Source organism: Ascidiella aspersa, chromosome 7 (assembly GCF_963924565.1).
Source record: "Ascidiella aspersa chromosome 7, kaAscAspe10.2, whole genome shotgun sequence".
Taxonomy (NCBI): Eukaryota; Metazoa; Chordata; class Ascidiacea; order Phlebobranchia; family Ascidiidae; genus Ascidiella; species Ascidiella aspersa.
The window spans coordinates 19,109,615-19,134,576 of NC_139453.1; the positions used below are offsets into that span (position 1 = coordinate 19,109,615).

At 36.1% G+C, this 24,962-nt stretch overlaps 1 protein-coding gene across 1 annotated transcript in view; it reads right to left on the reverse strand.

The window, feature by feature from the left end:
* The window catches only part of LOC146138156 (autophagy-related protein 2 homolog B-like), a 45,225-nt gene extending 20,626 nt beyond the window's left edge, over nucleotides 1-24,599 (reverse strand). Inside the window, exons 1-13 of the mRNA XM_083393772.1 lie at nucleotides 24,442-24,599; nucleotides 21,660-21,841; nucleotides 20,291-20,450; nucleotides 20,057-20,206; nucleotides 8,430-8,628; nucleotides 8,205-8,365; nucleotides 4,521-4,770; nucleotides 3,612-4,244; nucleotides 3,226-3,449; nucleotides 2,354-2,489; nucleotides 1,557-1,653; nucleotides 1,422-1,494; nucleotides 1,169-1,355 (exon numbers count right to left, since the gene is read on the reverse strand). Of these exons, the coding sequence (XP_083249898.1) occupies nucleotides 1,169-1,355; nucleotides 1,422-1,494; nucleotides 1,557-1,653; nucleotides 2,354-2,489; nucleotides 3,226-3,449; nucleotides 3,612-4,244; nucleotides 4,521-4,770; nucleotides 8,205-8,365; nucleotides 8,430-8,628; nucleotides 20,057-20,206; nucleotides 20,291-20,450; nucleotides 21,660-21,841; nucleotides 24,442-24,525 (2,536 nt within the window). The 5' untranslated portion in view covers nucleotides 24,526-24,599. The remainder of the gene's footprint in view (nucleotides 1-1,168; nucleotides 1,356-1,421; nucleotides 1,495-1,556; nucleotides 1,654-2,353; nucleotides 2,490-3,225; nucleotides 3,450-3,611; nucleotides 4,245-4,520; nucleotides 4,771-8,204; nucleotides 8,366-8,429; nucleotides 8,629-20,056; nucleotides 20,207-20,290; nucleotides 20,451-21,659; nucleotides 21,842-24,441) is intronic.
* Nucleotides 24,600-24,962: the final 363 nt, after the last annotated feature.

Here is a 24,962-nt window from a genome sequence, read left to right on the forward strand (position 1 = left end):
TGAGCACGGTGCCTATGGGGTTAGTGCAGTGTTTTTCAACCTTTTTGCTGGAGTGGAACCCTATGGAAACATTCCACTGGCTCAAGGAACCCCAGTGTAACAAACACACCTCAATTAGCTAAACAATTTATAAACTGAACCCCTTGACTGTACTAGCGGAACCCTGGTTGAAAACCACTGGGTTAGTGGATTCACTCAAAATGGAATATACTTCTTAGTTAAATTAGATATGTGCAAATAGGGAACAGTTTTGTATTGACTTATTAGATCATTGTTACTAAATTTTTCAAGCCATTGAACCTTTTAATGAATAAAACAATCTTGTGCAACACCAAATTAACTGAAATTGAGTCCAAATCTATTCTCTTCATATGCGCAGAGGCAAAGAATTTAAGCAGGCAAAAACCACATAAAAATTGAAGTTAAATTATTTTATGGAACAGAATAATTTATATCGCCTATTTAGAAAAAAGTTAATAATTTCACACGGCCATGGTACTCTGGTGTTTAGAAGTTTAAATGATCTGTAAGATACGCACAAAGTGCAAAAAAGGATTTATCCTGATTTACAGTTTTTAGGATTACATTTTTCATCTTTGAAAGTAGATTTAAAAACAATTGCATTTTTAGGTGTCAAATAGTTTTGGGGCTTGCCCTTGATATTTAGATAATTTATTAGCAATTTTAATCACTTAGAATGATATCACGCCCCAAGCACGCAATAAGGTCTTGGCTAGTTAATGGGTGATAATGTCTGCACAAAATGACGGACAAAAAATCCAAACAAGATGCTTCTAAAAAGTCTAAGACAATGCTTTTCAACCTTTTTGCTGGAGTGGAACCTTATGAAAACATTTTACTAACTAGAGGAACCCCAGTGTAATAAACACACCTCAATTAGCTAAACAATCTAGAAATTGCGGAACCCCTGGTCTGTACTGGAGGAACCCTTAGGTTCTGCGGAACCCTGGTTGAAAACCACTGGTCTAAGATGTCAAACTTATTTATTACAAAAATGACAGCAAATATAATATTGTCTAACTGTGGTTTAGTATTTTTAGTGAGTTTTGTTTTTTAAGTTTTTAAATCCCTAAATTTATAATAAGTTAAAGTTATTGCACAAACGCATTATTATACTTCGGTGCAAAAAACTTATCTAATAACAAACCAGGAGCTTTAACTTCAGCATTGTTGTAGATGACTTTTCTCTGTGAAAATGGAGTAGGAATAGTTTTATCACTAGACTGAAATTCATCAGTAAAACCACAGTTCTTTTCATGGGATAAGTTCAAGACAGTTTCCGACACTGGATAATGTTCTGCCAAAGTGTCTCTTTTTGTTGAATTTAGTTTGATCTGTAAAACATTGGTGGCAAAATTGGTTCTACTTCATATATATATATTGATTATATTTACACTTACATGGATTTGAGGCAGGCACTGATCATCTTTGTTTTGATTACCCATCGTAACTTGTATTATTCCATGTGGAGCCCTGTTAGTAAATGCATGACTACATAATGTTTATACCAATAATAAAATATAATATTTACATACTTGACAGCGTTTTCAGAGTAGAATATTTTCATGTCTTCCAATGATAAATAAAAATCGTTTTCACTATATTGATGATGAATTTGACTGTATGGTGCACCTACAATAACAACATTTTGGATAAAAACTTTATTTGATTCAATTTGTACAGGCTATAATTGAAACAATATAGGCATATTGAAAAAAATAACTAGTTTAAACATATTTTACAGCCGGTTCTGTTGAAAAATGTCATATTTTTCGACAAATAAACTGATTATTTTTTGTATATACCGCGGAACTTTATTTTTGCAAAGATAAATCTAACCGGCTGAATTCCATCAGTGCTAACAGCCACACTGAAAAGAAGCAGTCGTCTCATGACTTGTACTTATGACGCAAACAATTCAATTTTAAGACAAATAATCACAAAAGGCAAATTATTACAATTATAAAAATTAACACGATGTTTAACTGTTATGTGCGCACTTGACCATTGCACATTTTGAAAAAAAAAACATGTAAGCTACTTGGATCTCTAAAATTGGTGTATTAGATAAGATTCAAAAATTAATTTGACAGTAACCAGTAATGCTAACTGGTTTGCTGGTCTCACAAAATTTTGTGAGACGGTTCTATAGCACCGGAGTAAACTGGCTGAATCCCACCACTGGCTATACCCCCAATATCCTTAAGTTCAGCCATGGCTCTATGCTAGGTCTGTTTAATTATTATTGCATGCTGTGCACATGTACTTCTGTTGGAATTTTCCAGTTAAACTTAATACAAAATTAAGAAACGGTGATAGTTTCTATTTGTACCTCCACTTGAAAAAGATGTAGACAAGTCAACATTCTGTGCCAACAAACAAAGTTGATCAGGTCGCAGCTTTTTGATAAACATATCGGAACCTTTGTTACCCAGGCGAAGATCAGGTATAGGAAAACATAAAGTCAACTATAAAACATTAATTTAGAGTTTTCCATATTGCAACTTTTACAAGGTGGGAAAGTAAAATTTGTTGTTGTAAAAATTGCCTGGCAATTCTATTTTGTGTATATTATCTACAGAGTTGTAGATATTTATCACAATTTCTTATCGTTTATCACCAGAAAAAAGTTAAAACCAAAATTGTGAAAACATTTTCTTCACTAAATTTTGCCTATGAAAAATCGGTTTGAAACTGTTGTTTACAAGTTATGAAAAGTTTATGTTTTAACTTCATTTGTCTCTTGTTAAAAGTAATGTATACAATTTTAAACTGGAAAAAGGAATAATCTTTCGGATACAATTAAAATATTTTAACTCTAAGATGATATTCCCTAATTATTCTCTTGTTTGTCCACTAAACATGACAAGGTTTATGCATTTGTTAGGCGAACACAACATTCACTTTTGAGGGTGCAAAAAACCCATGAATTTTGGGCCAAATGCTTATCACCAGAAGGCTGGCAAGATTCTGCCGACCTTGCTAACAGGTCATTTTATAAACAGACACTTCTTAGATGGGCTGGCCTTTAGCCCAGCCTGCCGCTTCTTGATAGGTGCTATTTTTTATTTTCGTCCGTATTTTCCATTTTGTTGCATAAGGGTAATAAAGTATTAATAAAATGTAAAAAAAAATAAAACAAATAAACAGAAACTTGGGCACTGGCCACAAAATAATTCTATAAGATATATACCTTGAATTTACCTTTATTAACTTTGATGCAACATTAATGTTGTAAATTTTGTTACATTCAGCCTCATCTTCCAAAAGAACATGTTGGAAAATAACCTGGCGATGCTTAATCTCTGGGTACTGAGAGTCAGTAAAAGATTCAGCGTTCATTGACTTATCCAAATTTAACATATTAACACATTGCAACAAATTTGACATTCTGTCAGTGATGCTGATATCAACTTCAATGTTGGTTTCTAGAAATGTAATATAATTATATAAATACCCTTTAAATTAATCAAGGAAAGATTTAAAACCTAATAAACTACACAAACTATTAATACCAATTTTACAATGTAAAAAAATGTAAAATAGACATAAAAATTTACCAAAATTCCTATCATTAGGCAAAATCTTACCAGGTAAAGTGCATTTTATAACAGACTCAATTGTTTCTACATATTCTGTTTGTATGACACTTATCACGCAAGATGCAGAAGAGTCATCCATTTCATTATCGCCAAATTGGAGAAGTTTGGAGTAAGTCCAGGGTTTGTTGTCTGATTGAGAATTATTATTCAAGCATTCCAAAACTTCTAGCTTTCCAATTGTTGAACTGACTTCATTGGTGGTACACATAGAATTGCAAGATGTCTTAAAATAAAAATATCCTGGGCCCCCAGCCAATCTTAAATGATGACTGCTACCACATGCTTGGGATAATATGTCTGGCTTTCTTAGAAGGTCATTCAATGAATGTTTGGTAATATTTTCATGTATAGTTGAAAAATACTTATCAGAGAAGATTTTCATGTTGCTTAACTTTTGGAACAGTGGCCCATTTTCATGAGTTGGTTCTATTGAACAAGTTCCTTCAAGGATGGGATCCTCATAAAGGATGTTGACTGTTAGTGACTTGATTCTAAATTCTCCATTAAACTCAACAGAATCTGGTGATAGTTTTCTGGTGTTGTGGTCTGTTTTACGGTTAGGTCGGCCAACATGTAGTTGATCATACATATTTTCTTTCTCAGCAACAGAAAAAAAGAAATCTAAACATAAAACATGACATAATAAGCTATCATATTTAAAACATAACTTGTGTTTTGTTATAAAAAAATTATTTGGGTTACCATACACTTTCATGAAAAAAATTCGACACTAAAGACAGTTTTTAATTTTTTTTAAATTTTGTAAAAAAATTTACAGTTAACACAATAACAATTAACTTAAAGATTAGTTTTACAATGGTAACCCATACATTAAAAGATTTTAATGATACAAAGACTGTGTGGCCTGATTATTCCGAATTAGTCATAATATAAAACCTGAAGATGTTGCATTAGAGCTGTTCATAGATTGAAACTGTTCATTTTCCATGACATCCACATTTTCAAATATTTCTTCATGTGTGTCATATACTTCGTTTCTTAAATCAGTATTTCCTGTCTGATTTAATGGAGACATAACTGTGCTTTCCATTGGCACTTGCATTGTCCTTAAAGAATTATGATTTGATTTGATATTCACACGAAGGGGGGTTGACCAAGCTGTAACAGCCTTTAGCAGCAGCGGAATCTAATAAACATACATGAAAACATATCGATGAAAATTAAGTTATATTAAGGTTAGGCAATATCCATGCACCTAGCTTATATTACCACACAAAAAAGAAATAAGTATTAGTATTGTTAAATCATTTTTTTTAATAAATACATTTGATTTTTTTCAACTCTGGGCATGAAATCATTCCCAAAAAAACATTTTATTAATGCTAAACAGGTCTGAAGTATTCACTTACAAATGTAAAACATAAATCTTATATTAAACTTTTTGTAGTTTGTCTATTGTCCTGTTTGTCAAAAGAGAATTAGAGGAGTAATGAGACAAGTGCAAATGAGCAACATCATCCAAAAAGTTAAAAGAAAATAACTTTAGCATCACAATCTATTTTTGGTGCCATTCACTATGTTTTCGTTTAAAATATGTGTGGCAATGCAGCACCTAATAAAACAGCTTTAACCAAACAAAGTGCCTTTTGGAGTAAACAATATCAACATCCTAGAAACGACAATAACCAAAGCTGTAAAGATGTAGCAGCAGCGCAAAACCTGTAAAATATAGCTTAATTGAAAACCCTTGTTTAGTGAAGTAGACTAGATGCGGCAATGAAGTTTAATGCAACAGTTTTGTAGCCAGAGAAATGAACAACAGGGACTATTTGAACTAATTATCACATGGAAAATGATCAGTGACATGATTTAATCATCGCGGTGGAGTGTGTTTGAAAGTAGTTCGGCTATCCAGAGACATTTAAATAGGAGCTCAGTTTTCTCATCAGGTTCTTAATTTACTCAAAAAAGCAGCAGAAATGTTGGCATTTTGAATTAAAGGCAAAACTGTCTTGGAAGAGAGCTTTACAAAAATTCTACAGTTGGAGAGTATTTTTGCAATTTCTTTACTGCTAAGACATCAAAGAGATTCTTAGATTTTCTGCAAATCTTAGCGATCTCATCGAAAAAACACTGAGAAAGGTTCCACCAGGACATTAAGGTCATGGGGAAGCGGTACCAGGGCAGATGGAATGTCCACATGATGGCTGACTACTATAGCAGTCTCGTTTGCTTTAGTGTTACAAAAGAAAATGGTTAAACATTGAAAATAAACTAGCCTGCGGTGAGGTTCTAACTCCCAACCTCCGCCATAACTGTTGCTCTATTAACAATAGAGCTAAACCGACTCACATGGGAGTAAGTTGATAAACGACTACAGCAGAAGTGTCTGAACAAAGGCCATACGATTTGATTTTTGCAAATTGAAAAAAAAAAAAAAAAAAAAAAAAAAAACTAGTTGGGAATGCTCTGACCCTTTTGTTATGACACAGTGACGCTTATAATTAGGGTTTGCAAGCCTGTCAATTGACCAGTCAAATACACATATTTGATTCAAATAGTGTAAATTTGTTTACGGTGTTATTTTCTGATTTGAGATTTTAATAATCGTGATTGTAACTTTTTTAGAGAACTCAAATATAAAATTGTGGGGTTTAGCTAACAAGAACACAAGTTCTGTGGTAGTAACAAACTGTTTGTAATAGAAAAGTAGATTTATTTTGTTTAGAATAAATGCATGTATGTGATGAATCATTCTTGTCATAAAAAGAAACACTAGTTGGTTCTATACCACAATCTTAGGCTACTTAGAAATTTAGAAGAACCAAATCCCTTGTCCCCAGTGGACCCTGGAGATAATATGGAAAATTCAGAGAGTGACAAAAATTGTGACGAAGAGTAAAAATATTTTTTTACTGACGCATTTACTTGTTCTTAAATTTCGTTAATAAACTTGTTGGCTTAACTTGGTAGTTGTAGTAGTGGAAAAAATTACTATACTGCTATAGTATTGCTTGCAAGATGGGCATGGTTTTGCAAAAATTATTATTGATAGTTAAAAAATAATTGTTTTTGTTTTACAAACTCTTGCACTTAAGCCAAACCATTTATATATTTATTTAAAGTTAAAATCAAGGTTTATTTTAAGTTCAATTGCATTTAAATAGTGTGTGTAGTATTTGACCTATTTGACGAGTATTTGACCAGTCAATTGACCGAATTTTATTTGACTGGTCCAATGCCCAACCCTACTTATAATACCACATTTATTCAAATTACTTTTTTTAGTTATGCATAATTGGTTAAAGTGACTGTAAGTGTTTAATAGCTTAGTAATTCAGGAGTGGGCAAACTTTTCAGCTCAGGAGTCGCAGTAGTTCGCTTATAGACTATAATAGATAAACATGTGGAGATTTTTACCACACAAAAGTATATGAGCAGTCTGTTCGGGGGCCACAACACAGTGAGTTTTAAAAACATGGTCACAAACCAGGGTAGATCTAGAGAGACCATGCCAAGGTCCACCAAACTAAATCTTTTGCCAACTTTTACTTTGTAAATCATTTGTTTTTATTTCTTTTTTTTGTGATTTTCCTATGTTTTGGCATTTAAAAAAAATCTATTCAGTATAAATGTGCTATGTATACAGTATGTTGTGCCATGTGACTAATAAACTCTACAAAGCGCAATTTCTGGTAAATTTGACTAAATTTTAAGCCATATACAAGTACCTCTTATGTGGCACATGCACACCTTGTAAATAGAAATGTTTCGCAAATTTAGGCAAATAATTGCCTTTTTTCATGCCCCAGGATATTAGACAGGATTTCAGCTGCAATTTCCGCACAAATTCGCTCTTCAACAACAAGTGTTTTAGGATTAATTGTTTTAGGACATCATGTTAAGACATAACTTTGTAACACCATCCCAGAAAAATAGTCATGCTTCCGCATACCGCCAGTGAAACTATTTTTAGCTGCTTGTTGCAGCCCCTGTACCATTTTGAGTTGTGCAGACCTGATATAGAGCAATGTGTAAAACTTTTAAATTGGCCCAATACAAAACTATCTTTCTGAAATCTAAACTAAACTTATGTATTGTTTATCCAATTTTGTTTTACACTTAGCTAAGTTACAAGTACAAACAATATCGAGGGAGATGTGGGTGGTTGGTTGACCAGAGATCTTTGGTGGGTATGCTTGTCAAAAACCATGCCAGTTTGGCATATCGCTGTGACAATGAAAAAACAGCTTCATTTGTGGAACAAATCAAAAACAGCCTTTCTGGCTTGTATATTGCAGACCTTCAGCGTAGGATTTTTTTGCAGAACCATTAACAGATGAAAAAAAACTTCATTCAATATGAAGTCCCTAATGTATGACAAAAAATAGGGAAAAACCCCAGGTTGAAAATTCAAGCTCCCTTATTTGGATTTCTGAATACACCCCTAGTCTAAGTCTATTAATAATCATACAGCCTCATACAATGCAAATAACACTGAATCCAACACTGCTCTATCTAATTTTTTAACCAACATAATGAGCAATTGGGTTTGTGAAGAGTTTCTTTCATACATTATTCACAAATCAAGTCCTAAGGAACAAACACAAATGTTCTTACCTCTGAGGGACACAAAACAATGCTGCAATCATCAAAAAAGCATTCAACATCAAATTTTGGTTCATTTTGGGATTGCGATTTTTTCATGCGACATTTAAGCTGTTGTTCACCAAACAAGCTTGCAAGTTTTGTTGATGATACACAACAGCTATTTTGATTTTCTGTGATTTATATTAAAATTATCTACATACAAAAATATATCATAGCTAAAAATTACAAACAAACCTTTGTCTACACTTGATTGGCTTGGACTTGCCATTGGCACAGTGGCATCAAATAGCTCAAGGAATATATTACAGGCTGTTATCACTAAGCATTTTGATGCCAATCCAAAAGAAAGATGTATGTTTGGTTCATCAACTTTTGTTTTTGATCTTGTTACTGCCCCTGCTTCATCAAAATATTTGATATGATCCAATTCTATCTAAAAACAATTTAAAAAGGTTATTATTTAACATAAATTCGAATTATTTTAATAAATTTAATAATAATTACTAGGCAAATATCAGGAGTTGTAAAGTATTTACTGTTGCACTAAATGCAACATGTTGCATGGTTAAACAAAGTGTGAGAAGTCATGCAGCTATGATCACTTTATTGCCATTACATATTGTGTTGTGTCATGCTACGTTTGTCATGGAAAATTGTAAAAATTTAAAATGTACCAAAAACTAATGTTACATATACCCTTGCCCAAGTTAAATGCTGTAGGGCATAGGTGGGTAACCTACTGCCCGCGGGCTAAATGCCGCCAGCCAATGAATATCTCTGGCTCGCCACCAAATGGGTAAGAGGCCATTTCTCATATATTTTAGCTATTTCAACTAGCTTAATACGAAGTTTTTTCAACCTAAAGGCGTAAACTACCCTGGTTATCAACAATCGAAATTTTGCCAACTCATTGTATCTGAGTGCATAATTGTCAGGTTAAAATGTATCATGGCCCGCAGAAAACTTTTTGGATTTTGGATTTGGCATGCGACTAGGTCAAGGTTGCCCACCCCTGCTGTATTAAGGGTATTAACAGGTTTAACAATGTCTCCGTAATTTTTAATGCTTAGACTATCGTCTGTCCTGGCAATGTAGAATAATTACTGCTGACTCTACAACAGACATTGGCAAAAAATCGAGTCTGTTGGCTGGATCAGGCCTTTATCTTGATCTGTACATTTATCAAAAACTAGTAGACTAACAAGGTGAGATAACTAAACTTTTTAACACTAAAGCAAATTTTGTCATCTTAATCCAAAAAAATACTTTTAAATATTTCAGTAGCACTTATTTTGCTTTGTTTGAGCATAGTAATGATGGCATTCGTAACGCAACGGATCAGAGACTTTTTGTTCGAAATATTACATAGTGTCTATAAAATAAAATGTCAAGTATCGGCTATCCCTAGCCTTGATACTGCCAAATCTATATTTTACTAATATAAAAAATATTCTTTTTTACTCATGTTTCAACTTTTTTATGTTTAAGCTGCATGCTCTAGTCATGTGTTCCAATCTTTTACTGTGTTGTGTGTTGATTGTATCGCAATGTAAATTAAGTGACTAATTTAGCATAAATTCTGGTAAACAATTTCTTTCATTTGGGCTCTGTTGTTGTATTGCCAAGACAACCAAAGGTTAGAAACACAACAACTTTAACTATACTGCCTATTTGACTAAGCCTTCACATATCATCTAACCCAGAGGTTCCCAACGTGGGCGGTACCGCCCCCCTGTGGGCGTTGGCGAGTTCCAAGGGGGCGTTTTGAGTCTTTTCTTGATTTGGGGGGCGCTGAACGCATATAAGGGGGCGTTACATGAAAGTACTTATATCAAAATTTTATAAAAAGCTCACTTAAAAATAGTCACAAACAGCACTGTAGGACGTAGGTAACTTTTAACCTTAAATGGCAACTTCCGTACTGCGAACTTGTAGTAGTTTCCCGCCCATTGTTACGTAATAATTGGCTTTCTTATGTAAAGCTGTTGGTTGCTGTTGCGTTTCGCCGTTTTACTTTTATACGCGGCAAAATGTTTGTATATTTTAAACAGGGGTCGCCAATCTACGGCCCTCTACCCGCCGCCTCTTTGACAACTAGACACGAGTCCATTTTAAACACTTTTTGACTAGTTTAACTTAGTACGGCGAAAAATTTTCGCGCTGCGTGCGAATGATCTTTCTACATCCAGTTTGTTTACGTTTTGATGCTGTCTTTGTACTAGATCAGCGCTTCTTTACCGTTGGGACGTGGAAGGCTGCCAAATGTGTCGCGGACAAACGGAAAACGTATTCCAAGACATATATTTTTTAACATTTTTTATTTTTTCGCCAATGTAATAAAAACTACCAGGAAATTTAAAAGAAATGCCGTTATACCCCCAAAAAATCGCGCTTGTTTCGCTCGCAAGGTGCGCCAGGACTTCAAAACATTAACAAACACTATTACACTTTTCATTATTAGTATGGATAAAAAAAATCCGAGGCCCGCCTGATTCACAGTTGTTTTAACATTTTGCGCGGCCCACAGAGACATTTATGAGTTTGGTTGGTGCCCGCGACTAGAAAAGGATTTAAAGTCTTGGTGCAGAAAGATATGAATTTTTCCTGGTAATGACATAACCTGGTGAAATAATGTATCTATAAATTCCAATAGTGAATGTAGTGAATGACAACCTAAAATACGACTGACAGCTTATCGAAACGAAAGTGAAGACAACGATTAATATAATACTTTACTGTAAAGCAAGATGAGGGGGGGCGATATGAAATAATATTGAGCCCAAGGGGGCACTAGTGTAAAAAAGGTTGGGAAACACTGATCTAACCTATATCAGCTGGATGCCTTTGGCAGCATTCTCTCAGTTCAAGGGTGTTGTTATAAATGTAATAGCTAATTTCAAACAGACCAGGAGATTTCTTAACTTATAAAACATGTAAAACTATGTAACTTACTTTGGATGTGTTGAATTTGTCTAAATTAAATCATCTGTAAAAACTTGGGGCAATAACCATTTGGCAAAGTATTATATATATTATTAGTAGTGTCTGTTTTACTAAAATCTCCCTATTATATTTCTTTACAATCATGCAATAAGAAAAAGGAAATACAAAAAATATCACCAAAAGCAGAAAGCTACTGTTACATCGCATATCTACATTTTTGTAAACTGTTCCCCTTTCCGTGTAATTTAAATGGTTAAAACCACCGCCTCATGCGGTCACGATGGCGCCTCGTTTTTTGTTGGAAACGTAGCCGTTTTGTTTGCTGAGTTTTTAAGCTGCTAATGTTTTATTGTTAATGCCTTTGCAGAAGTAATTTAAAACCTAAATTTGACCTAACTGTGTGAAGTTACATTTTCTGTGTATTTGAACGCAAGCTGATATTTTGGTAAGTGTTATCTTGACTGTTGTAAGTGTACATGTAAACATAACTCAGTGTGTAGTAATTGTAAGAATTGTCATTATTGTTCATTGTTACGGCAATTGTTTTCATTGTGCCAACAATAACTAACCTAAATATCATGCTATTATTACAGTTTGACTTCGTACCGACACATATTTAATTGAAGACCCAGGCACAAACGTTTCGGTGAGATTTGTGCTATTTGTTGTTTTGTGTTGAAATATGTATATATAATTTGCCTAGTACACCGAATATTGATACGGAAGCTATTGATACGGAAGCCGTAATCGTTAGTCATAAAGCAACTTCCGAGGGGCTAGATCACAGATGTTATTAAACACATATGTTTGTGTGTGTCTTTCATTGATTGATACGGACTGATGATCCCCCAGTGTGAAGTTGCTTGTACTAACAAAATGTGCAAGTATTGGCGCATGGTTGTTTCTCGACTCGCTCCTCTCTGAGCCTGCATAGCTCAGTTGGTAGAGCGACGGTCCCGGCTTGACCGGAGGTCGTGAGTTCGAACCTCACTGCAGGCCAGTTGTTTTTCTGGATTGCTCTGCTTGCATCATAGATCGACAGATTCGGCGAGTCTGCGATGGCTTTTCGGTGTACTATTGATACGGAAGCCGTAATCGTTGGTCATAAAGCAACTTCCGAGGGGCTAGATCACAGATGTTATTAAACACATATGTTTGTGTGTGTCTTTCATATAATTTGCCTATTCGTTGATTTTAGAAAACCGCTCACTCGCCTACATAATTGCTCGTCCTGCCATTTCAAGCCTTTAAAGTGTGTCAATAATAAAGTTTTGGTTAGATGCTTTTGTGGAGTCTTTGGGGGAGAGAACTGTGTAGGAGGGCGCGTTTTTGAATCGTCAAACCTGAAGTACCCGTTTGGGCGTCTGCGTAGGCCTGGACGCAGAAGTAGACGCTACATTCGAAGTTTTCGAAACATTTTTTGGAAACGTTTTGTACCGAAGATTTTGAAACGTTTTGAACTGAAGAACAGGCCATATTGCCCACAATACCCGGATGTGAGAGTGGACATTCCTATAGATCTTCTCCTATGCATAGGAGAACAGTACAGCTAACTAAACATGCTGTACCTTCTATGCAGGAACTTAAGCATGATAAAGATCTGTTAAATGACTGGTACAGAACGGCCGAAAATGCAATGATGTATAAGGATGCATCATTGGTTAAATCAGTTAGTAAACGTTTTGAAGAAGTTTCAGTGCGTCTAATGAATAATTATTCAAAGTTATTGGACTGGTTACCACCTGGCGAAAAACGTGATGATTTCCAGCAGCAATTAGATGGAGTCATTCATGGCAAAAAAAAGATGGAAATGGAAAATAGAAATACGCAGTTTGAACAAAAGCTGATAGATAACATTGGACATGACCTTACTTCGAGTTCCTTGACATTTCTAACATCTCCTGTTGCTCAACGAACAATTTCAGCTGGAAAGCATTTACCTGTTGCTAGTGAAAACTCACACTCTTTAAAGTCTACGCATCGTTCTGGAAGTGTTGCAAAGACCCTGTCAAGTACCTCATCCAGTACAAAGAGACTGGAAGCTAAAGTTAGACTTGAGAAGGCACGGGTAAGATCAGCACATGTTGAAAAGGAACAGAAACTTGAAACTGAAAAACAGAAACTTGAAACTGAAAGTCGGAAACTAGCAGCACAAAGGGAACTTGAAGAAGCAGAAGCTGAAGTTAAAGTGTGGGAGACAGCGTCAAGGCTGTCTGTAGAAGATCATGTTGTAACACATGTTAATACTTGTGATCTTCTTGTTTTAGAACCACCTAATAAAATCGTTTCTGAAGAGGAAGTCCGTTCTCCATTTAAACTGGTTCTGCCTCAGTCTACCGTTACACAGGAGCACAAACATGATTATGATCCCCAGCTAAGGAGGAAGTGCCACAAAGGGAAAGTAATGCTGTAGTTTGTGGAATTATGACTGCAGTTGGAGAAGCAATGTACACTCCCAAAACGGATGCTGTAAAGTTTAATGGAGAACCAATGGAATATTGGCCATTCATCAGAAGTTTTGAAACAATGATAGAGAAGAAGGCACCATCTGACCAGGTGAAATTAAATTATCTGTTGGGCGATTGTAAAGGAAAAGCATATTCTCTTATAGAGCATTGTACAGTTTTACCCCCAAGTGATGGATACAATGAGGCTCGATCCATATTATATGATAATTTTGGTAAACCTTATATTGTTTCGAGGGCGTTTGTTCGCCAGCTTACCAGCGGACCTAACCTTAAACCTGATGATTCAGATGGCTTGCAGCATTTTGCTACTTCATTGCGAAAATGCCTTTTAATTTTGAAAGGTTTAGGAAATTTCAGTGACCTAAATACTACTGATCGCCTAGTAGAGTTAGTACTCAAACTACCCTACAGTTCACAGAATCTGTGGAAGCGACGTGTGGCTACCATTCTCAGGGAGTCTGGTAAAGAAGCAAATTTCCAGCATCTGGTGGAATTTGTTGAAGAAGAATCCGAGGTTGCCAATACTGTTTTTGGAAAGCTGTTGGTTCCTCGCAAAAGAGAAGAAAAGAAGCAGACAGAAAGACAAACGAAAAAGAGCTCTGTTCACACCGTTGTAACAAAGGTGAACAGAGCGCCAAACCAGCCCGTTTTTGTTAGGCCAGTACCAAGATGCTTGTTTTGCAGTTAAGGACATTTATTTGTGAATTGTCCATATTTAAAGGCAAAGACAGTTGCGGAAAGAGCCGGCTGGCTACGTGAAAAGAATCTGTGCTTTAATTGTTTACAGAGTGGGCACATTGCAAGACTCTGTAGAGAAGCTGTTACATGTACTGTTCAAGGCTGTGGAAGAAGGCATCATGCACTGCTGCATTTGCCTACGAAAAGCATTCCTGTCTCAAGAAGTCCTGAAGCAAGAGAAAGGCACCCACCTGAAAATGATGTGCCTTCGACATCCAAAGTGAGTTGTAACAGAGTAAAGGACGGACACAGCGCCTATATGAGTGTTGTCCCTGTCAGGTTTCTCGCCAATGGCAAGGAAGTGGAGTCCTATGCTTTCCTTGATATTGGTTCAGATTCAACGTTTTGCCATACCAAACTGATAGAGACGCTTGGCTTATCTGGAAAACAAAAACGAGTACAAATGGATACACTTGGCAGAAGACCAAAGATGCTAAAAGGAATTGGAGTTGATTTACAAGTTGTGTCCATGGATGGAAAGGAAGTCATTGATATAGAAGACGCAATGTCAGTGGACCATATTCCAGTTTGTCCATACACCTATCCTACTGAAGAGCAATTACAGCATTTACCTCATTTAAAGGGACTGAATATGCCAAGAGTTGATAGCCAGGAAATAATGTTGTTAATTGGCACCGATACGCCATATGCTCACCGAACCTTAGAAATTAGAACTGGAAGAAAGAAGGAGCCATTTGCAGCTCAAACACCTCTAGGTTGGTCTCTGATCGGTCCTTCTCCAGACAAGGGATACATTAAAGCAAACCGAATTCAGACAGTGGAGCTTGATCACCAAATACAAAGATCGTGGTATCAAGATTTTCAAAAGGAACCTGGAGAACTAGAAATCCCAACTTCCAAGGAGGACAGAGAAGTTTTAAAGTTGATGAAGGAAGAAGTCCAGCATGTCAATGGACACTACTACCATGGAGGCCAGGCATGAAGGAACTAGAGAGCAATTTTATTATGGCAGAAAGAAGACTGCAGTATTTAAAGAAGCGCCTGCAAAGAGACGAAGCGCTTCGCAATAACTATGTGGATAAAATCCAAGAGTACATTGAAAAGGGCTATGTCCGCGAAGTGCCGTCCCACGAGCCTGTCATAGGACAGGAGTGGTATCTTCCTCACCACCCAGTTTACCATCCACAGAAGCCGGGCAAAGTCAGAATTGTATTTGACTGCGCGGCGAAGTACAAGGGCCTGTCTTTAAACGATGCCCTCATGCGAGGCCCTGATCTCGTTAATAGTTTGATCAGTGTTTTGACCCGATTGCGCCAAAATCCGATTGCGATTGTCGGTGATGTGGAAGCAATGTTCCACCAAGTTCGAGTCAAAGAGAGCGATGCCAATTCGCTTAGGTTTTTATGGTGGCCAGAAGGCAACATGGAAAGAAGACCCACTGTTCACCAAATGTTAGTTCATATTTTCGGAGCCACATCGTCTCCATGCTGTGCCACATCTTGCATGAAGCACACAGCCGACATGTTCGGACACGAGTTCGACAAGCATGTGTCTGACATAGTGAAAAACAATTTCTACGTAGATGATTGTTTAGCATCTGCTTCCACAGAAAAGGAAGCCATAAGCACTATATCCCAACTGAGTCAGTTGTTACAAAAAGGTGGGTTCCATCTAACAAAGTGGATTTCAAACAGTCAAGCAGTTTTGGATGCCATACCTGAAACAGAAAGGGCAAAGTCAATGAAGGAAATATTTCCACAGGAGGGAATTCAAGAGCGTGTGCTTGGTGTGTTCTGGGATGTTTTTCAAGACACATTTGGATTTCGTACAAAGGAAACTAAAGAGGAAACTACGCTTACCAGAAGGAAAATGCTATCAGTCATCAATTCGCTGTATGACCCACTTGGTTTTGCAGCACCTGTTATTCTTGTCGCCAAGAAAATCCAGCAAGAGGTCATTCAGATGAAACTAGGCTGGGATGATGCAATCCCAACGCCTCTCTTAGTAAAGTGGAAGGAATGGTGTTGTCAACTTCCAGAGCTAAAACACCTGACATTGCCAAGGTGCTTTACTCCACCCAATTTCGGCAAAGTGATAAACCGTCAAATACATTACTTCTGCGACGCATCTGTTAACGGCTATGGTTTTGTTGCTTATCTTCGTCAAAAAAATGATGCTCATGATGTTTATTGTTCATTTCTGTGTGGAAAAGCCAAGGTCACGCCACCAAAGAGTGAAAGCATTCCAAGGTTGGAACTTGTTGCAGCCGTTCTTGCAATCAAGGCTGACAAGTGGTTAAGAAACAATTTGGATGTCTCTTGAGTGTGAATCTGTTTTCTGGACAGACTCAAACACTGTTTTATTCAGCATTCGCAATGAGCGAAAGCGATTTTCAACTTTTGTGGCAAATCGATTGTCAAAAATTCACCAGCAAACTACTCCATTTCAGTGGAGGCACGTTAGGACTAAGCTAAACCCTGCTGATGAAGCATCACGTGGGGTCACCGTGAAGAGGTTGCTAGGATTCAGTACATGGCTAAAAGGTCCAGCATATTTATGGAAAAGCAAAGAGTTTTGGCCATGCACTTCTAGCTCAGAAGAAAAGATACCGGACAAATTCAAGCCCATAGAAGCAAAAACGTCAATGGCAACCTGCTGCGGTTCTATAACGCCATTGGAAACCTTTGTTCAAAGATATTCATCTCTGAATCGCCTAATTAGGGCAGTAGCGTGGCTGTTGCGCTACAAACGTTTCCTACGTTTCAAGAAAGGAGGAGTTTCACAAGGAAGACTTACAGTTCAAGAGATTAATGAAGCAGAGTTGGAAATTGTGAAGTTTGTTCAACGCTCCGCTTTTCCAGCTGCATTCAAGGCACTATCAGAGTCAAATTCAAACGCTGATAGGCAGACTCGTCGTTGTCTTAAAAAGTGCGACCAAACGAAGTGTTTAAATAAACTGAATCCCCTACTAATGAATGGTGTCACTGTCATAAGACTTGGAGGAAGATTGGACAATGCACCTACACCATTTGAGTCCAAGCATCTGATAATTCTGCCCAGCTACCATCACCTTACGAAGCTGATAATAACCTATTATCACAAAGAAGCAGGTCATTCCGGAACTGCGCACACCTGGACGTTAATTCGCCAAAAGTATTGGATTATAAAAGGCGGTGCCGCAGTTCGGAGCACTCTGGCCCATTGCATACTATGTCGCAAGGGCAATGCGCTTTTCGTTGGCGCTGAACGTGTTTTGCGCGAACTACTGGAACGAATAGATGAAAGGGGGCTGGAAACGCACCTTCAGCAACAAGGAATCAAGTGGTCGTTCAATCCGCCTGCAGCCAGCCATATGGGCGGAATATGGGAAAGGATGATCCGTTCAATTAAAAAGATTTTGAGCGGAATGTTGCATAAAGCACCTAGCATCAGCGAGGACACTCTTCACACGCTGATGATAGAAGTTGAGAATATCCTCAACTCGCGACCACTGACACCTGTCACGTTTACCCCCAGCAACGTAGAACCGCTGACACCAAATCACATTCTACTACAAAGGCCCAGTCCTGTAATGTCACCTGGGCAGTTTGATGAAAAGGATAACTACAATCGAAAGTTCAGTTTCTAGCAGACGAATTTTGGAGGAGGTAGACGAAAGAGTACCTGCCCACCATCGCTCTCCGACAGAAGTGGCCTGACAAAAGAAGAAACCTCGAAGAAGGAGATATCGTTCTCATCGTAAACGAATCCATGCCCCGCCGTGACTGGGACATGGGTCGTGTGATCAAAACCTATCCGGACAAACATGGAGTTGTCCGACATGTGGATCTAAAAACGCAATCGAGTGTCGTAAAGCGACCGATTGCAAAATTATGCCTCATCGTAGAGGCGCGCACCGGCGTGCATCCGACACGCTCCGAAAACTAGTCGTCGATTACTAGATCGGAGTGTGGTGCACAAAAGAAGGATGATATGGAAACCAACGCTCTGCTGGTTCACGCTTGCTCAAATACAGGCGTGACTATCGCGATTGCAAATGTACATACAGAGAGGCTTCGGTCTTTCGACCTTACGTTGATTTGTGCCGTTTTTTTCGATGTCAATTGAAATGTACTGTCCTGTGTCGTACATTTAGGGGGGAGAATGTTACATCGCAAATCTACATTTTTGTAAACTGTTCCCCTTTTCGTGTAATTTAAATGGTTAAAAACACCGCCTCATGCGGTCACGATGTCACCTCGTTTTTTGTTGGAAACGTAGCCGTTTTGTTTGCTGAGTTTTTAAGCTGCTAATGTTCTATTAAAAACGCCTTTGCAGAAGTAATTTAAAACCTAAATTTGACCTAACTGTATGAAGTTACATTTTCTGTGTATTTGAACGCAAGCTGATATTTTTGGTAAGCGTTGTCTTGACTGTTGTAAGTGTACATGTAAACATAACTCAGTGTGTAGTAATTGTAAGAATTGTCATTATTGTTCATTGTTACGGCAATTGTTTTCATTGTGCCAACAATAACTAACCTAAATATCATGTTATTATTACAGTTTGGCTTCGTACCGACACATATTTAATTGAAGACCCAGGCACAAACGTTTCGGTGAGATTTGTGCTATTTGTTGTTTTGTGTTGAAATATGTATATATAATTTGCCTATTCGTTGATTTTAGAAAACCGCTCACTCGCCTACATAATTGCTCGTCCTGCCATTTCAAGCCTTTAAAGCGTGTCAATAATAAAGTTTTGGTTAGATGCTTTTGTGGAGTCTTTGAGGGAGAGAACTGTGTAGGAGGGTGCGTTTTTGAATCGTCAAACCTGAAGTACCCGTTTGGGCGTCTGCGTAGGCCTGGACGCAGAAGTAGACGCTACAGCTACCTTGACATTTTCACATGTCTAATTTAATGCAACACAAATAGATACTAAAGCTACTGAATAACCTATTTCCCGGGCCATATTGATTATAAAATATTAGGGTTGGGCATTTGACCGGTCAAATAAGATCCGGTCAATTGACCGGTCAAATACTCGTCAAATAGGTCAAATATTGGTCAAATACTATAAACACTATCATAATGCAATTGAAGTTCAAAATACACCTTGATTTTAACTTTAAATAAATATGTGAAGTTTTGGCTCAAGAACAATGGTTTGTAAACAAAAAACAATAATTTTATGACTATTAATAAGAATTTTTGCAAAACCATGTCCATCTTACAAAGCAAAACCAGTTAAGCCAACAAGTTCATTAACGAAATTTAACAACAAGTAAATGCATCAGTAAAAAAATACTTTTGCGACTATCTGAATTTTCTAAATCATCACCAGGGTCCACTGGAGACAAGGGATTTGGTTCTCCTAAATTTCTAGATCCCGACTAGTATTTCCTTTTATGACAAATGCGATTCATCATATACCTGGATTTATTCTAAACAAAATAAATCTAATTTGCTATTACAAACACTTGTTATTAGCACAGAACATGTGTTTGAATCAGGTAAACCCTGCCATTTTATATATGAATTCTAAAAGTTACAATCAAGTTTATTAAAAACTCAAATCACAAAAACAAAAATTTACAACATTTGAATCCAATATGAGTATTTGACCAGTTAAATAAAGTGCGGTCAATTGACCGGCTTGCCAACCCTATAAAATATATCTATTATTTTATAATATAGAAATAATTCATAAAAGATATATAAAGTACATAATAGTATTTTTCGCTTTTATATAAATTGCATTTATAAAATATACCGTGATTGCCATGCCAAAGCTTGAGTTATCTGGAATATGCTCCAAGCGAAGTTTAGTGTTAACAAAAGATACATTTACTTTTGAAACTACAGTTTCCAGCATTTGAGCAAATAGTTCTAAACCTTCAAAAAGATTCTCTTCTGTTTCAGGCTGTGAAACAAAACATTGACAATTTAAATCTTTCTATAATGATAAACCATTTTTAAACTGCCATTTCTTTAGATGTATACATACCTCATGATCTTTAAAACATTGTTGAGCTAGTTCCATAGAAGTTGTCATATTTTGCAAGGATTGATAAAAAGAGTCACTTAACAAGTTGGACTGCTGAACAGAGTAACACTTTGGTTGTATAGTAATCTGCAGACCATGAATTTCCAATGCACAGTGATCACTGGGAAGCAAAATAATAGTTACTACAGTTATTCTGTATGTTTGGTTGCCAAAACAAAACACTATTTATGGAGGTAACATTGGCCCATATCCAGAAAAGCAAGGTACAAATATAGTTTGTTGCAGGCCTTTAAAAGTGACATGCTTCTAGTATAGCAGGACACAGGCTGACAGAATCTTGACAACCTTCTGGTGATAAGCATTTTTCGCTTAAATTCTTCGTTTTTTTGGTCGCGCTCCTAAACTTTAATGATGTGAACTAAAGAAATGTATCAACTTTGCCATGTTTGGGCAATAAACAAGTCTATTAAGAGGGTAGTTAGTTAAAAAAGTTGAGTCAAAAGTGCAATTTTTTTTGTTACATTACCAAATACATAAGGAACATGCTAAAATACAACCGGGGGCCTGGGGGGTAACATCACCATTTCCACACCCCATTTCGTCGATGATACTATTATTTTTTCTTTGTTTTTGTCAGAGTTTTACTCACCTTCCTAAGCGGCAATGTTTTTAATGTAATTAGGTCACACGTCTTAAGCTAATGCGAAACCTAAATGAAACCCAAATGCCGTTTTTCATTTCTTGTTTGGTCGACCATAAACGTAGGATTATTTTTCTCTTTCGCCTTTTGTTATTCGTTCTGTCCATGTTAATATCTCATGTTGGTGTAACAACTAACAACGGCATTTATTTTAACTTAAGCAGATTATCTTAAAAGGTGGTTAACTGTGACTTTCAAATTGGCCTTTTAAAGTAATGATTGTTAGTGCAAAATTATTCTCTATAGGCATATCCTAAGACCACATGTTTAGTGTGTAATTGACACAACTTAATATTTTCCCTCAACCGCAGCTTGCATTTTAGCTGATTCAGCAAACTGCTTGGCGCACAAGTTGCGCTAATTGTGGCATAATAACACCCAGGAAAACCGATCTTCGTTTAGAATTGCAGGTGGCTAGAGAAGTCCTTGCAATTTAATGCCGTCCCTTACATCGAACTTAGGAAAATGTGCTGCTGGTATTCTAAACATGATTCTACCAAAATCAATGACACCTACTTTACCGTCTTGGTTTAGTTTTTTGCCTGAAGTTAACAATTGCACACTAAGCGATTTTAAGCAAGAGTGAGTGAGTAAGAGTGGCCACCACTAATAAAAGGTCGAGAACCACAGGCAGGCAAAGTATTACTGTTTGTTTAAAGTTTTACTTACTTAAGTAAAGTTGACCATGGTATTGTTACTGACACACATGCAATTTGACCTTCCAATACTTCAAAGGGAATTTGAAATCTTTCCAAGGTTTCGTTGATGGTGTATATGTCCAACAAGACATTGTTAATTGACCCTTTTCCATCATACAGATCTACACTCATCTGTTCCAAATCCAGTTTCTCCTGCAGTAAATAAAGTAGTTTTATACTGTATAACAAATGTACATAAATACCGGAACTAATAAAGACATTGTGCTGCGAAAATAGGTAAAGGAATGTGTAAATTATATTTTTTTATAACATGGTTGGTTTACTTAGGCCAATGTAGTTAACATAATTCTTAGACTAGTGTAATGGTTCTTGCTCCTTCTACTGCTCATTTTTATGTTTATAACGTGTGTTTTTATGTTAATTTGCTTAATACATTGTGCTAAACAGACTCTCCCGAAATTGGCCTAACAGATTACAAGGGTTTATAAAATTTGCATGAGGCGCAGATGAAAATTTGTTATGTTTTGAATATTGTATATGCTTAAAATATAGCATATAAGATTCTCCAAAATGATCAACTAGACATGAGAAAAATGGAGCATTTCACCTCATTGACTAACTCCTGTTTGAATGTCACATTATTTCCATTAAAACGCTATAAATTGGCAGTGTCACAATTGTAGATATGACGTTTAACTCACATTTAAATGTTGTTAAACTGTTTGCTGTCACCGAAAAAGGAAATGCTTAATGATTTGGCAAATCTAAAAATCGCCAATTTTTATAGAGATATCCTTAAGAGATGTTATATTAAAAATAAATGTAATGCTACAAATGAACTGTATATCTCTATTCTCTACAAATTGTAACAAATAGTGCTTTGGATCAAAACTTTTTGAGTTTTGGGTATTTGGTGCGCTTTAAGTAGGTCATGTGTATCCATTCACTATGACTCTTTTTTGACGTTCTGATATAGAGGGGTATTTTAAATAGCAATTTCGTTAGTGCTAATGTTTCCAGGAAGATTTTTTTCGTTAATCTGTAGACGTCAGACAAAAATTCTGTATTCCCATAAATCTATTTAGTGCTTCATTTCATGAAGACACAAATAACCATAAATTGCTCACATTTTCACCAACGCAAAAATTGAAGTTAATCCAACAGACAAAGAGCGGTTGACTGGTTTGATGCTAAAAATGTGGCCCGGATATTAGGAATTTATTACTTTTTTTCATCATGCCTGTTTGATATTACTTGGCTTAATGACAAGTGAACATCTTGAGAAACAATTATAACTAGCTGTGATACTTGGAGAAGACAGCGATAAACACTGACAGGTTTTTAATGTAAGGTGCAAAGTTACCAGTGTAACCTCGCACCAATCACGTTTTTGGACTTTGTGGTCATTCTTTACTGATATTTTAAAGGGGGGTAGATCAGGGTTTCCCAAACTTTTTTTGACCACCGCCCACTATTTGTGAATCTGTTTTTTCGCGAACCACAATACATATCAAAAATAAATAAACCTGAATTTTATTTATCTACAAAACTTACAACATCAATGGGACGGAAACTTTTGCATAGGCACTAACTTTTGCGCAGGCAAACAGTTGGAATGATTTAAACAAAACCGCAAATACCAAATGATGCTAAGAATATTATTACGTCGGAACACATAAACAACTTTTGGACTAAAACGAAACGTAACAAGTAATATTTACGATACTGGATAGCAATAGCTTTCAAAATCATTAAGTTGTGAATAACTGCAGCAATTATCTTTGAAAGGGTGTGTACTGTACAACGTACATGTGTGACTTTTTAATTTCTTGTCATATCGCTACGGACCACATGTGCAGTCACCGCGGACCACAGTTTGGGAAACCCTGGGATAGATAACCCCCACGGTGGTGCCTATAGGCCATGGCCTTGCACAAAATGTGCTACAGGGTTACTGAAAGTCATCTATAGGCCCATATTAAGCGAAGTTGCGCACAGTGTTATTGTCAAGTATTGGTTCTGCATTAATGGCAGTATAGTCACTTGTAATTTTTGCAGCACAATATTTGACTACATAACAGATCACATTTGTAGTAAAACTAAAGCACAAGAATGTTTACATTTTGGAGAGGAATAACTAAATTTGACTCAAAGAAAACAATTCAAACATCGGCATTTTAGATTGTTATCACTGAAGCTCTAGGGATGATCAAAGTAAAATTCAAAGGTATTCCATGATAAATGATTTCAAATATAGATTCCAGATTATTGAATCTTAGTATAGTTTTAATCAGTTAAGTATATTTAAGAAAGTTCAATTTTAAGGGATAAAATATATAGAGGTTCACATTACCTAATGTAAAATAAATTGAATTTTTATACCTCACGATTTAAATCCTAAGGATTCAACATTCTACTTAAGCTTTCATATGTATGACTCAAACTGCGAGAAAAAATAAATCTTTATTTCTTTGTTCAGGGTGCTTATATAAATCTATAATGACTATAAATCTGAGTCTGCTTAAGCAATGAATAAATATATTGAAGGAGTGTTTATAAACACCAAGAACTGTGTACATGGGACGGTTAACCATTAAAAACAGTTTACTAGAATGAAAATTGAAATCGACATGTCAATAATTTGTCAGAGCACATGCTAATTGGTGGATAATCGCCGGGCTGTTTGGTGCAAATTTTTTTTAATATCTGTTTGGTAAAAAATAACATACAAATTTACCCTAAAAAAACAATATTTTAAAAGCTTGGTAACTTAGTATAAAAGCATATCTTACCTGAAGAAACTGTCCAAGATAATGTTGTAGTAAGTATCTGCAAGCTCTTTTTTTGATGGATGCTGGCCAAGGAAACCAAGCCATTGTATATTATATATATTACCTTTCATTAAAATGTTAAACGCTAAAAAATTCAACACATGGTAGTGCTAGTTTAGCAGCAAATCATATGGATACTAGGGACAAAAGACATTTTTTATTAGCGCATTTTCACTCAGGTTAAACCGAGCCATGCTGGATTAAAAATTTCTTCTTATATATATATATGATATATTAATACCATAAGTGCCAAACTTTTGAAATCTTAAGTTTTTTAACCAGTACAAAATGCTCACTTGGGCCAATAAAAGTTATTAAAATCATTTTTGTGGAGATAAAATGATAGTACATGAAATTATACATAAATGCTGCATGATTTTAAAATCAAACAGTGTTTTATTATTTGTTAGACAATGTTATTGTTCAAAATACGTACAACTTTTTAGCATAAGTTTGATGCTCAAAAAGAACGTCATATTTTT